This window comes from Trypanosoma cruzi, genomic scaffold (genome assembly GCF_000209065.1).
Source record: "Trypanosoma cruzi strain CL Brener 1047053517147 genomic scaffold, whole genome shotgun sequence".
Taxonomy (NCBI): domain Eukaryota; phylum Euglenozoa; class Kinetoplastea; order Trypanosomatida; family Trypanosomatidae; genus Trypanosoma; species Trypanosoma cruzi.
Window position 1 is genome coordinate 34,413 of NW_001849487.1, and position 12,189 is coordinate 46,601.

A 12,189-nucleotide genomic window follows, 5' to 3' on the forward strand; every position below is an offset into this window, starting at 1 on the left:
GAGAGAAATAGAAAGAGAAAGCGTGTGTCTACGTTGCGTGTTTTTGCCCACAGCAAACCATCGCACAGCAACGAAAAAAAAAAAAAAGAAGAACGGCCCCATTTTCTTTACGGTACATGCTGTATACATATATATATATATATACACACATGCCAGCATCTGGACACCAATCAATGGGGGTGCCACGGCAATGCGGTAAATAAAAAGAGGGGTGAAATCGTTCTTCACACACACACACACATGTACACACACATATATATATATATATATATACACGTACCATTCAAAAGGGAAACAAACAAAAAAAAAAAGTTGTTTTCTTTTTTTTTTTTTTCTTTTTTTTTTTTTTGAGTGTGAAGCCGTCCTACTTTTCTTTTTGCTCCCTTAACCTGCAGCCCCTATTGGGCTCAAGGCAAAAAAGCATCCCACACACACACACACACAGAGAGAGAGAGAACACAAGCAAAAAAAAAAAAAAAAGATGAGATATCTCCCCCCGTAGCATCATCGTTCCATCATCGCAATATTCACAGCCGTACACCCGACACATCCGACGGTATTGGTGGGGTGTCAGGTGGACACGGGTCCATTGACGGCGAAAGAAGGGAATGTCAGCGCAGGAGGTACAAATGTATCCGAATTGGGATGTTGCCACATCCTCGTGGCATCCTCCTCGTCCTCCTTCATGGAGCGGACCCACAGCCAAACGAGAATAACGCGCACCGTCCACAAAATAATGGCCAGCACCGAAAGATGCACCACAGTGTAACTTCGCACAGCATCCTTCAGGCGACAATGGCCATACACCTCACAGCAGTGTGTAAAACCATCGCTAAAGTAGTCTTGCCATGTTAACTGACAGTTCTTATTCTCGCGGGGATGAGCTTTGAAGTATTCGCTGCGATATACAACGAAGGAAGAGCAACCGTCGCTACTGCCATTACTTTTATTCTCCACGTATTTCGTCAGATTCCTCTTGGATATGATTTCAGCATCAAGATCTTCCAGGCAGTAAAAGAGTTTTGGACTGTAACACTGACTCACCTCAAAGTGGGCTCCTGCGCCCCGCAACAAGTAAGGTTCCACCGCGCTGCTAATAACGTAACAATAAAACACAAATGACACTGCAAATATTACTGAAAAGAAGGAAAGAAACCACATTGAACGACGTCGAAGCATCACCAGGTAAAGCATGGCCGTCGCACAAGAGAGTACCGCAACTGTCAATCCTATCATTTGCTCCAGATCGCTGTCTAACATGTAGACCACAGTAAAAGCGCTGCTAATCGTGCTAAAGATATCAAGTTGAACAAAGGATTCTATAAACATTTTTCGCCTGTGACGTCTCAGTAAAACGGACCGAGTGATACCCTTCATAAACGTTCGCCATCCAAACGACATATGCACCCATGGGTACGTGCCACAGGAGGCCAAAAATAAGAAGGCACTCACACCAAATAGGAATTGAATGTATAGAAACACCTGCCCCGAAAGCCTGTCGATGCTCGTAAAAAACACAAAATGAATGGTACGACAAAAATGAAGCAGCACAGTGATAAAGTGACATACCAACAAACCAGAGTTCTCATATCGTACGGCCCGGATAGAAAAACAGACTGCCAGTAATGCATTGAAAAGAAAAAAGGCAATGCTAAAGGAGATTTCTGGTGTGAAAATGCCGGGCACAATAATCCCACGGCATGCCGAGTCATCACTTACGCGAGTGACGGGTTTATCCCACAGGCATATCAAAATAAGAGATAATGCGAGTACCACAAGTGTGCTGGCGATATAATTCATAATGCAAAAAAGCTGCGAGGCCACAGGAAGATTCCCCATGAAGACATTCATAAAGTTAAATGAACGAATCACTGCCCCACAAAGCTTACATTGACGGCCAGAGTGTCGCCCTGTATACTCCTCCTCCTCCTCTTCCTCCTCCTCCCGCTGGCCAACATTTCGATACGCTAACAACGATGTCGTCCTCAAATCCATGCCTCCTGAAAAACACGAAAAGACCCCGCAACATCTGCAGCAAAGGCCACTTTCATCTTCAGTATCAATCCTATTATCCTCATGACTGCCCTCATTGTCAGGGTGTTCCCGAAGTCTCATTAATTCATAACGGACCTCATTTTTCGCGGAGTCCACATCTTCATTGTTTCTATTACTCAGTAAAGCAAATGACCGATCACTGTTTGGATTATTCGACACGATATCATCTCCCTTAGTAGAATGATTCTTGCTCATCCGTTGCCCAGAGCTCCCTGTTACAGAGGTGCCAACACTCTCACGCAAGGGAGTATATCGCCCCCCAAAATCATTTACAGCATGCGCATATCGTGATGCACCAAAAGAAGCGCCTGATGCATTTAAATCGATCGGCTCTGCCGCCTGTGTTGCTACAGAATTAATTCGCATAGGCTCCCCTTGAGCCTCTGTCAAGCTTTTACTCCTGCCCTCTACGGCAATCGCGCTAGAGAGTACGGCCATTCCCCCTTCTTCCTCAGCTGTTAGTGAGAAGGCAACCACTTCCAGAGGCGGTGACTTTCGCAGACTCTCCTGTGCATTCAGCGTAAATAAGAAAGCTGCCGCGCTGGCCCTCAATGACGTTGGGGTGCCCAAACGTGTAAAGGAGTTCGTGGAAGGTTCTGTTCTATTTTTCACACTGGGACTCCCCAGCTGTAGGGTCGGGCTCCGTAGACAAAACGGGCAGTCCTTCTGAATGGTGCCCCACTTCATGCGCAAGCGAGCCTCACTGTCCAAGTGACCTGCTCCTACTGAATTTGCCGTGAGAGTAGAGAATTTTGCGGGGACGCTTGTGCTGCGCGACTGCGACCATTCACTCATTTGGCGCACATCCGGCCCCGTCAGGGGCGTCCCATCATACTCCTGCAGCAGCCGTGCGACCTCAGCCTCCGGGACACTCCGTGGGGCGACAACGTCCTTCTCGGCAGCGGTCTTCGTGGATTCTTGCGGAGACAGGTTGCCCCCCTGCTCTTCCTCCTGCCTCCGTTCGCCGCCACCACCACCCGGCATACCGGAATGACAACGCGGGGGGCACAATACAAAAAAACCACCAAAACTAACGACGGGTGGGGCAGTTGCTACTCAGCCACAGTCCTCACGGAAGTTTGTACACACCTGCAGCAAAACAACCCTCAAATGACTGAACACTTTGGGAGTGCTTGCAACACTAAAAGGGGAAAAAAAAAAAAAAAAGGGTAGCAGAAAGCGGGGAGGGAGAATGTGGATAGAGAAAAACAAGTAGAGTTGTACAGAGACAGAAATTATTGCAGATCGCCGTGCACATACATACAAACACACGCAAAAACACCAAAACAAGACGGAATACAAATAAATGAGAGAAGTATTCAAGGCTAAATGGAGAATCCAACGGGGATGATTCCCCTCAACGACGGCACACTACAAGAACAAACTCATCATCATCATCATTTCAATAGAAAACCTTTTAAAAGGTTTTATTATTATTATTTATTATTATTATTTTGGTTTACATCGCGAAATAGTACACTAAAAAGGAAAAAGAAAAAAGACGTAGAAGGCCCATCTCACACTCACAGACACTCACACCACACCACACCACAAAGGGTGGCATCCTTTCCCTGTCAGTACAGTTATATATTTCCGTATACATCCCTCTTAATCCCCATTTTGCACAGCGAATAATTGAGTATCAGATGGTATTGATGGCTTAGGTGGCACCACCGTCGAGGGCAACGCTTCACCTGTTAAAATGTTGTAACCATGAGGATGAGTCTTTTCGCGTAGGCGTTGTTGCCGTGCAAAGTAACGATGCTTTTCTAATTCATGCTTGTACTCGTAGTGGCGGCGTGCATCCTCTGTCCTATACTGTTGCGTAATTGTATCACGTCCGTCACCGGGTTCATTTCGAATGCACAAGCCGGCTAACTGCGCCTTATGACGCTGCTCCCTCTGAAACTCGTCCTCTCTCCGCTGCGCCAAATTGGCTTCGCGCTCGCAATGGCGTCTTCGGCGCACCTCAACAACGCGTTGCCGACGCTCAGCCCCCAATTCTCGCTCGTGACGCAATTCCTCTGCTGCTGTGAGGCGCGGGTGCAGGCGGTGGCTATCGCCGATGTATCCCTCACTCCCACGGAGCTGCACAACCGGGTGGCTGTAGCCTGGGTAGTGCTGCAGGACGTCCGCCTCGTGCCGCCGCAGCCCGCGCCGGCCAACAGGCTTCAAATACAGCGGAGGCTCTGAGCCAAATATCATGTTTTTTGTGTTTGCTTTTTTGTTTCCTCCTTCAATGCCTCCGCCTGCCGCGGTGGCCCAAGACGCAGAACGGTGATGGCGACAGAACGCAACGTCTCTTTCGCCCCTTCACCGCCCGGCACTTATGTGTGTGTTTCTATTTTGTTGTTGTTGTTGTTTTTCTCCTTCTTCTTTTTACGGTGCAGGGGAAGAGAACAATGCCGGACCTCTCCCCCACCGCACGGAAACACACAAAAGGAGAGGGAAAAAGAGAAAAAGATTGCAAAAGGGAGTCGAATAAAAAGAATGGCGGACAATAATACACAGACACAATAAAAAAAGTGAGAAAGAAAGAGAGAAAAAGATACAACAGAAGTAAATGCAACTAAAAAAAAAAAAAAGCAACATTAAGAACACGTTACTAAAGTCGTAGCGATGTCCTTTTTTTTCCCCCCTTGGTGGTGGCAGTTGCATTCGTTTTTTTTGATTTCCTTTCTCTCTCTTCTTCTCTTTTCTTTCTTTCTTTCTTTCATTTTTTTTTTTTTTTTTTCTTGTTGTTTTTGTCTTTTCCTCCCTCATTCTCAAATACTCTCCACAATGCACGGATGCATCAAAACCCCGGTGATGACGTACAATCCCGGTCCTGATTTGCCCTCAGACGTGCTTGGTTCGCCACGCGTTGGGCCTCATCCTCGTCCCCAGGGCTTGGGATATCGTTGAGGGACTCTAGCTCCCGCAGAAGCACATGCTCAGCGTCATCCTCCGACGGGGACGAAATCGCATCTGTCACCGTCATCTTCATTTCACCCGTGCCCGTCGTGGTGCAGGTCCGTTCCGGCTCGACAGCTTTCATGCCCCCCATTCTCGGTGATGTTGTGAGTTTTTCCTCAGCCCGAAGCACTGCGTCCGTTCGTACAGGCCGCGGCTTCGGCGGAGGTGTGCCCCCCACACCGTCAGTTTCGTTTCTTTTCGCCGTTGCCTTACCGTCATACCGCCTGCTTTGCACGTTTGAGGTTGGTATCGGGCGCAAAAGCTCCGCTGGTTCACATGGCAGCGGTGCCTCGTGGAAGAACACGTGGTTGAGGGCATCACGGGCCGAGAGACGGTCCAGAGGATTCCAGCGAAAGATGCACTGCAGCAAGTCCAGTCCACTCGCAGGCAGAGTCGACGCACCGGCGTGGTGCGACTTCGCAAATACGCGAGAAAGATTGTTCTCACGGTTATACTTGGTGAGGGACCGCATGATGCGCAGGAGCTCTGGCATCTTGTACAGCCCGCTGAATGTCTCCTCCGTCGGTATGCCGATGATGTCGCAGATGGCGGCAAAATGCTTCACCTCCTCCTCGGCTCGAAACAGCGGCATCTTGAGGAACAACTCTGCCATGATGCACCCCAGTGACCATACATCCATCTTGTGGGAGTAGTCCCGAACACCAAAGTGTAACTCCGGTGCACGATACATGAGCGTGACGACGTTCGCAGTGAGCTCCTCCCCCTCACGATAAAGGCGTCCCAACCCAAAGTCACAAAGCTTCACAACCCCTTCATGGCTAATGAGAATATTAGAGGTTTTGATGTCTCTGTGCAAAATACGATGATCATGGAGAAAGTTTAATGCTCGAAACAGTTGTTGCATAATACATTTCACTCGAGATAAAAAATTGTTTGGCGCATCAGGATGTGTATTGTAGGAGCTTAAATGCATATAAACCCCCTTTTCATTGTGAAGAGAAAGAAAAGACTTGAGATCATAAGGACAATAGTCCATAACCAAATACACATCCTTTACATGACTTCTACTTCGCTCTCCCCTTAACACCCCATCCGCGCCTGACTTCTCTTGATTTTGGGTGGCAACGTTACCGTTCGGCGCCACCCCCTTCACACCTTGCAGAAACTCTCCGGCGACATCCGGATGGGATCTCTTGATGTTGTTTTCCGCCCCCACACCATCACCACCCGCATCCCCACGCAAGTGTTTTGTCCCACCAAGCCGCTTATCGAGAATCACCACCTCCCGGGCCCTCACAATGTTTGGATGGCGCATGCGAAGAAGAAGATCAAACTCTCTCAGGAGATACGGTGGAAATCCGACCTGTGAGTCGACAAGCCACTGTTCCTTCACCTGCTTGAGAGCGTACTTCTTTACCATCCGTTTCACCTCCTGGTCGTGGTGAGGAACCTCAGATGTAGCCCTAATGGCGCTGATTACCACACCATACACTCCTTGTGCAATACGGGCCTTTGGGATGTATTCGTTTACCGAGCGGCAGGGTGGGCACTGCTTTCCCGTGACCAAAATACACCTTTTTTTGTCATCACGTGAGCCGACGCCAATGCCAGCTCCAATACTCGCCTTTGAGTGCTCCAATTGTGCTTGTCCATTGACAAGCCCATTTGTTTCCTCCAACTCCTCATTGTTACTGAAACACCTTGCATCTATCTCAGGCAAGAAGTAAGAAACCACATTGGAAAAAGAAGTATCAAAAGGGGGATTAGTTACTACCTTCTTCTCATTGTCACAACCCTCTCTCACCATAGGTTGCTCCGGGTCAATTTGGCGCGGTGATGCCTGCTCTTCACCGCCTCCCTCTCCCTCCCTTGATGCGTGCTGCTGCTGCGGTTGGTGCTTCTGGAAGCCACGGTGTTGTTGAGGCTCTTCTGCAGGCTCCTCATTGTCAGGAGAACGAGCCCGTTTCCGTCGTGCCTTGTCCCCAAGTGCCTGCAAAGTGACCTCAAAAAGACTTAACGCGTGCCCCGTCGTGAAGCGCGCGCACAGTGGGTCCCTCACGCTGTCCCTGTAGTTCACCACCGCCCCATGTGGCGACAAAAACGGTGGCGGTAAATTTGCCACCGGGACCGAAGCAACTGTTTTGCTCGATACCGCCGATGACAGAAGCGGAGGAGATGTCACCGACGCCACCGCCGTCGCCGCGGACGCCACTGTCGTTTTTGTGCCGGTGGCCGCATCTTCTGTCGCCACCTTCCGCGACCTTAACTCCTTGATGCGATTCCGAAAGTGTTCCGCCATTTGTCTCCTGTTTGTTCGTCCCTCTTCCTCTTACACTTCCTCTTTCCCTAACGGTCCAATGCTGCTGATGCTAGCGCTGACACTCCGCGGCCTCTCCCTTCCCGTTTTCCCTCCCTTCTTCCTCCCTATCTCCTCCTCCATAAAGCACGCAATCAATAATAATAATAAAAATAATAAAAAAAAGGAATATGGAAGAGAATACAACAACAAAGAAAAAAATATAGCTGGGCAAAAAGTTTTTGTTTGTTTGTTTGTTTATGTGTGTGTGTGCGCGCTCTTCACTCTCGCACTCTCCCATTTTCACAATTCCTTTTCTTTTTTCTTTTTTTTTTTTTTTCCTTCATTCCTGTACATCGTGCACCCTCGCCCGGGATGTAATTACATCATTTGCCTCCGTTGAAACAAGTCGTTGTCGCCCAGACAAAAATTATTCCCACAGAGTCAAAAATAATAAATAAAATAAATAAAATAAATAACAGAAATGTCCATCTCAGAGACTCACTTGCCGCTTGTGGTGGAAAAGGGCATCCGCCAACACAGTCACAGGGTCCTCAGGGCGCATCCGCACAACCTCCGCCATCAGCGGCGTCAGACTAGGCATCACATACCGCATCAAGTACACATCCACCGGAATAGAGTCAATGCCAACAATGGACGCCAACTCCTCCTTTGCCTGGTAAAATCGCAACGCACGTCGCTCATTCTCCAAAAAGTCGTCCTCCAATTTTTGTGCGGCCGCGGCAAATAATTTATCCGAGGTACTCAATTTTTCTAATTTTTCCTTCTCCGACGCGAGCTCCTGTACCCGACGTTTGTTCGTCTCCGCCTCTGCCCGCATGGAATCTATCACAGAGCCACAGCTGTCAAGACCAATGTTTTTAAGAATCTCAGACCGGATAAAGGTGCAGTAGGCTTTCATGCCAGAGATCTCCTCATGGTTGAAAAACTTTGGCAACACGGCTGAGGGAAAGGTAGAAAATACCGGTACGAATAGAACGCATGCCTTTCGGGGCACCTTTTCTCTCAATTCACCTCCTTCCGTAGCCACAGCAACATCTCCATCTTCATCCACCCTCTCTGCCACCACGGTTTGAAACCAGCAAATAAGCGATTCCGTCGGTGGGGCACCAGGACGGTTATGTGTCATGTAACGCGTAAACTGCTCGGAAAAATCCGGCGTCGTATCACCAGGAGTCGCAGTGGCTATTGCAGCATATATTTGTGACCGAAGGGTAACCTCATTGCCTGTCAGAGCAATAAAGCAATCTGGGAAAAAGGTATCATGTGTGGGAACAAGAACTTCCTCAGCGGACGCAAATCTCCGCCCCGTCATCAATTCCATTATCTCTTGTTTCCGATCCTCCTCAAGATCTGCAAGAACAGGCAATGGGAAATTTGCATCAAGCAGCGGCTGTGGTACGGCCTCCTCGTCACGGACCTTCTGCAACTTCGGCCGCTGCATCTCCTTTTGTTCCTCAGTGTCGGCTAGAAACGTCAACCAGGCCTGACGCACCGTCTCTGGAAATGCCTCCAGGATGTATCCCTGATTCTTGCAGTCCTCCTGCCGCAGCCGCCAGCGAACCATCACAGCCATCACCTCATCAAAGTAACGAATCGTCGGCGGGGGTTCCTCTGTAACATCTTTTTTGACATCCTTCTTTTGCTCCCGTCTCTTCTTCCTATTCATGTATTCCTCCTCATCATCATATTCGTCGTATTCCTCTTCCTCCTCGCCCTCTTCCTCTTCATCAGCGCTTTTGGGTCGCCGCGGGAACTCCCCATTCAAAAGACGCAGTGATAACAGTTGTGTGGCGAAGCGATACTCCTCTCGAAGTGTCGCAATTCGACGTCGTTCAGCCTCGTCCACCTGCTGCGCCATGGCGGCTGCCTTCTCATCCACCTCCTCATCATCATCGGCGTTGTAGTGGGAATCGTCCTCCTCTTCCTCCTCTTCATCCTCCGGTAAATGCAGCAACATCGCCTCGGTGATGGCGGCGCGTATACGCTCTGCAGGGTCCAAATCCTGCGCGGCGGGTGATCCTTCTTCTCCCTTTTCTTCCTCTTCTTCTGCCCCTTCTTCTCCCTCTTCTTCTCCCTCTTCTTCTCCCTCTTCCTCTTCCTCTTCCTCCTCCTCTCCTTCCTCTCCTTCCTCCTCCCTGGCTTTTCTTCGCGCCTCTTTGGCCCGTTCTTTCTCGCGGCGTCGGCGTTCTTCGCGTGCCGTATGTCTCCGCAGCTGTCGCGAAACAAGAATACCAATTAACTCCTCTCGCAGAGATCTCACATGCTCCTCGTAAGCCGCCGTCACATTTGCCAACGTCAGGTGGGGGATATCAAATAGCTCCGCAAGTACGCCGGCGACTTCCCCTACTTTGCTCAAAGGTGGGCCAGAGAGAACAAGACGCATCGGACGCAACTGCCGTGCGGCCTTGAACTCCTGCACAATTTTGTCAACATTCGCAAAGAACCCCCCAAGTGAAACCCATTCCTCCTCCTCGAGAAGCGCAAGTACGGCACCGGGCTCACAGCGCATGTCAACCGCACTGAACCAGTTTGCCAGGCCATGCGGTGGAGCGATCGTGAGACTCGCCCCTACTTTAGAGGCCGCTTCCGGCATTAGCGCATGGTTTGTGTCATCATCGTTTCCACTTTCTTGTACCCCCAAACCCAACCGCAGCAGTTTCTCTCGCTGCGAAATTTCCCTAATTCTTGACAGTTCCTCTTTTGCTTCATCCAAAACTCGTGCCTCCCGCATCCCCAGCTCCACCAGAACGTCATGCTCATGCTGGATCTCTTCTGCTGATTCATTTTCTTTCAAATCCGCCTCTCTTATGTCTTTTTTTTGGTTACCTGGTATCACAACCTGATTCTTACGGTCAATTTCCGGCGCCGTAACCGACACCACGCCACCAATAAAGTCCTTTATGCCCTGCAAAATATCGCTCTGTGTGTTGTTGCCCTGATCCACGGCAAACATGTAACGATCTTCAAGTGTATCGTACGAGGAGCCGACAAGGTAGATGATCCGTGCAAGATCTTTTACATGTATGGTGGGGATGTAGTTTGATCCATCCCCATACTGAAGCATCTCCTGATGTCTCCACGCTGCGTTAAAATGGGGCGCAAGAAGGTCTTCGCCACGACCGTACGGCAATCCGGCCCACAGCACATATGTGTGTAATGTCTCCGAGTTTGCATGCTTCACCGCATGCTCAAGGTCCTTCCAGAGATGGTAACGGAGATCGGAGTAGCGTTGACGGTAATCCTCCTCCGTCCATACCTTTTGTTCCATTTCTTCCTCTTCCTCCTCTTCTTCTTCCTCCTCTTCCTCCTCAATTACATCATCCTCGTAACGTTGGGCGCGAGCCGCCTCCCGTTCTGCACGGCGAGCGGCACGTCGTAACTCACGCTCGTGTGCATCGGTCTGTGTCCACGTAAATACATTGGAGACAAGCACAAAAGTCTTTTCCACCTCGTAGTGTGTCCCACGAAGCACTTTGATAGTGCAGTCCGCCTCGAACGCGTCCTCTTCAAGAATGGCGATAATAATGTCGTACGTCAGCACCCGGGCGCGAAACTGCTCATCACTAATATCGCCATGTCGCGGCATCACCGAGTTGAGAAATGGCCGCATGTCTGCTGGAACGTCTAGCCGCACCGAACTCGTAGAGGCGGTTGCACAATGAGGCTTCATCGTGCCTGCAGAGTCCAATCCATCGGTTCTGAGAGACTCCTTCGCCTCCGGATTCCCTCGAGTGGATTGGGAATGGTACAGCGTGCCATCAACCAGGTACTCTTTGGCGTCAAAAAAACGACGGCACACCTCCCTGCCAACAAAAGAGTCGACATTCAGCACTAGCACACGCTTCATTTCAGTTAGCCAATAAAATAACTTTTATATTTGTTTGCTTTGTTGCTGTTGTTGTTCTTTTGTTGCTTCCTCCTCCTTTTTCTCCTTTGTTTCTATTATCTCCCCTTCTTCACGGGAGGGAAGTGTGTCTGTGTGTGTCACCCCTCTCCGGTGGTGGCTAAAAAAAAAAAAAAAAAATCCCTTACTTACATAAAAAGAAAATCCAAAACAACATTAGAACAATAAAAAATAATAATAAGAGAGGTGTTTGGATTTGCAGAATACAACGTGACTAAACAAATGCAGCTAGTGAGCATATGCACTTCCATTCGTTTTTTTCTTTTGCAAAATCACCTTGTTATTGTTGTTTTCCACATAACTCCCACTACATCACCCGTGCGTCACCGCATTTCCACGCAAACATACACAAATAAACAGAGAGAAAAAAAGAGTGAGGAAGCGAGACAGACATAAATTCAACGCGTGCATACGTCATATATATATGTAAATATGTGCTTCAGTTGCCACCACTTCTTCGCCGTCGTGGCGGCCAGCAATTCACTCCTGCTCCGGTGCTTCTCAATTTGACCGAGTGGCATGTTCCTTCGCATTGGCCTTAACTGCCCTACTTCTGGCTTCTCCGGTGGGGTACATCACTTTTTCCGTGATGCGGGATTTGCCGGAGAAGCTGTTGGACTTTCCGGTGGCTGTGCAGCCCTTGCCCTGGGTTGGCCCCCTTTTCCCGGTGACCGCTCACGACTCTTCTTTTTTGTTTCGGAGGATTTGCGACTACTCGACTCCTCAGGCTTCTGGTGGGATTCAGGGTTTTCTGACGCTGCCTGTTCTTCTCCCTCACCGCCCGGTCGGCGTCGACGGTCCCGCGTTGTCGCCTGCATCTCGTCCGCATTCTCCAGCAGCTCGTTGCGCCGCCTTCGTGCCTTACCCACCGCCTCCAGTGCCGCAGGATCAGGAGCGGGCAATCCACTTTCGCCGACTTCGGCGGCATCCAACATGTCAGATGTCAGCTGCACAAGCAGCATGTCCGGGTTCCATGCCACATCCTCGTCATCTA

General features: G+C 49.6%; 5 protein-coding genes across 5 annotated transcripts, besides 20 other annotated features; all 5 read right to left on the reverse strand.

The window, feature by feature from the left end:
• Nucleotides 1-20: part of a sequence feature (A-rich) that runs on past the window's edge.
• Nucleotides 1-21: part of a sequence feature (haploid, Esmeraldo-like haplotype) that runs on past the window's edge.
• Nucleotides 22-41: a sequence feature (haploid, non-Esmeraldo-like haplotype).
• Nucleotides 42-8,682: a sequence feature (heterozygous, Esmeraldo-like haplotype).
• Nucleotides 227-279: a microsatellite.
• Nucleotides 316-349: a microsatellite.
• Nucleotides 571-3,039, reverse strand: Tc00.1047053509099.130 (hypothetical protein, conserved; the record flags this gene model as incomplete). The annotated part of the gene is made up of 1 exon (XM_810989.1): nucleotides 571-3,039. The coding sequence occupies one exon, from the start codon at nucleotides 3,037-3,039 to the stop codon at nucleotides 571-573; it is 2,469 nt and encodes an 822-aa protein (XP_816082.1).
• Nucleotides 1,918-1,945: a microsatellite.
• Nucleotides 3,483-3,509: a microsatellite.
• Nucleotides 3,664-4,260, reverse strand: Tc00.1047053509099.140 (hypothetical protein, conserved; the record flags this gene model as incomplete). The annotated part of the gene is made up of 1 exon (XM_810990.1): nucleotides 3,664-4,260. One exon carries the CDS (start codon nucleotides 4,258-4,260, stop codon nucleotides 3,664-3,666), a length of 597 nt encoding a protein of 198 aa, XP_816083.1.
• Nucleotides 4,493-4,644: a sequence feature (GA-rich).
• Nucleotides 4,728-4,792: a sequence feature (CT-rich).
• On the reverse strand, nucleotides 4,850-7,270 carry Tc00.1047053509099.150 (protein kinase, putative; the record flags this gene model as incomplete). The annotated part of the gene is made up of 1 exon (XM_810991.1): nucleotides 4,850-7,270. One exon carries the CDS (start codon nucleotides 7,268-7,270, stop codon nucleotides 4,850-4,852), a length of 2,421 nt encoding a protein of 806 aa, XP_816084.1.
• Nucleotides 7,425-7,491: a sequence feature (A-rich).
• Nucleotides 7,581-7,607: a microsatellite.
• Nucleotides 7,714-7,746: a sequence feature (AT_rich).
• Nucleotides 7,761-11,138, reverse strand: Tc00.1047053509099.160 (hypothetical protein, conserved; the record flags this gene model as incomplete). Its single annotated transcript, XM_810992.1, has 1 exon — nucleotides 7,761-11,138. One exon carries the CDS (start codon nucleotides 11,136-11,138, stop codon nucleotides 7,761-7,763), a length of 3,378 nt encoding a protein of 1,125 aa, XP_816085.1.
• Nucleotides 8,683-9,344: a sequence feature (areas merged during assembly that could not be assigned to a particular haplotype. This can correspond to areas where the two haplotypes were merged or to regions with more than two copies in the genome that were merged during assembly.).
• Nucleotides 8,923-9,020: a sequence feature (CT-rich).
• Nucleotides 9,311-9,425: a sequence feature (CT-rich).
• Nucleotides 9,345-9,425: a sequence feature (heterozygous, non-Esmeraldo-like haplotype).
• Nucleotides 9,426-9,513: a sequence feature (areas merged during assembly that could not be assigned to a particular haplotype. This can correspond to areas where the two haplotypes were merged or to regions with more than two copies in the genome that were merged during assembly.).
• Nucleotides 9,514-12,189: a sequence feature (heterozygous, Esmeraldo-like haplotype).
• Nucleotides 10,561-10,601: a microsatellite.
• On the reverse strand, nucleotides 11,771-12,189 carry Tc00.1047053509099.170 (hypothetical protein, conserved; the record flags this gene model as incomplete). Its single annotated transcript, XM_810993.1, has 1 exon — nucleotides 11,771-12,189. A coding segment is annotated over one exon (419 nt), but the record flags the coding sequence as incomplete, so codon positions are not given.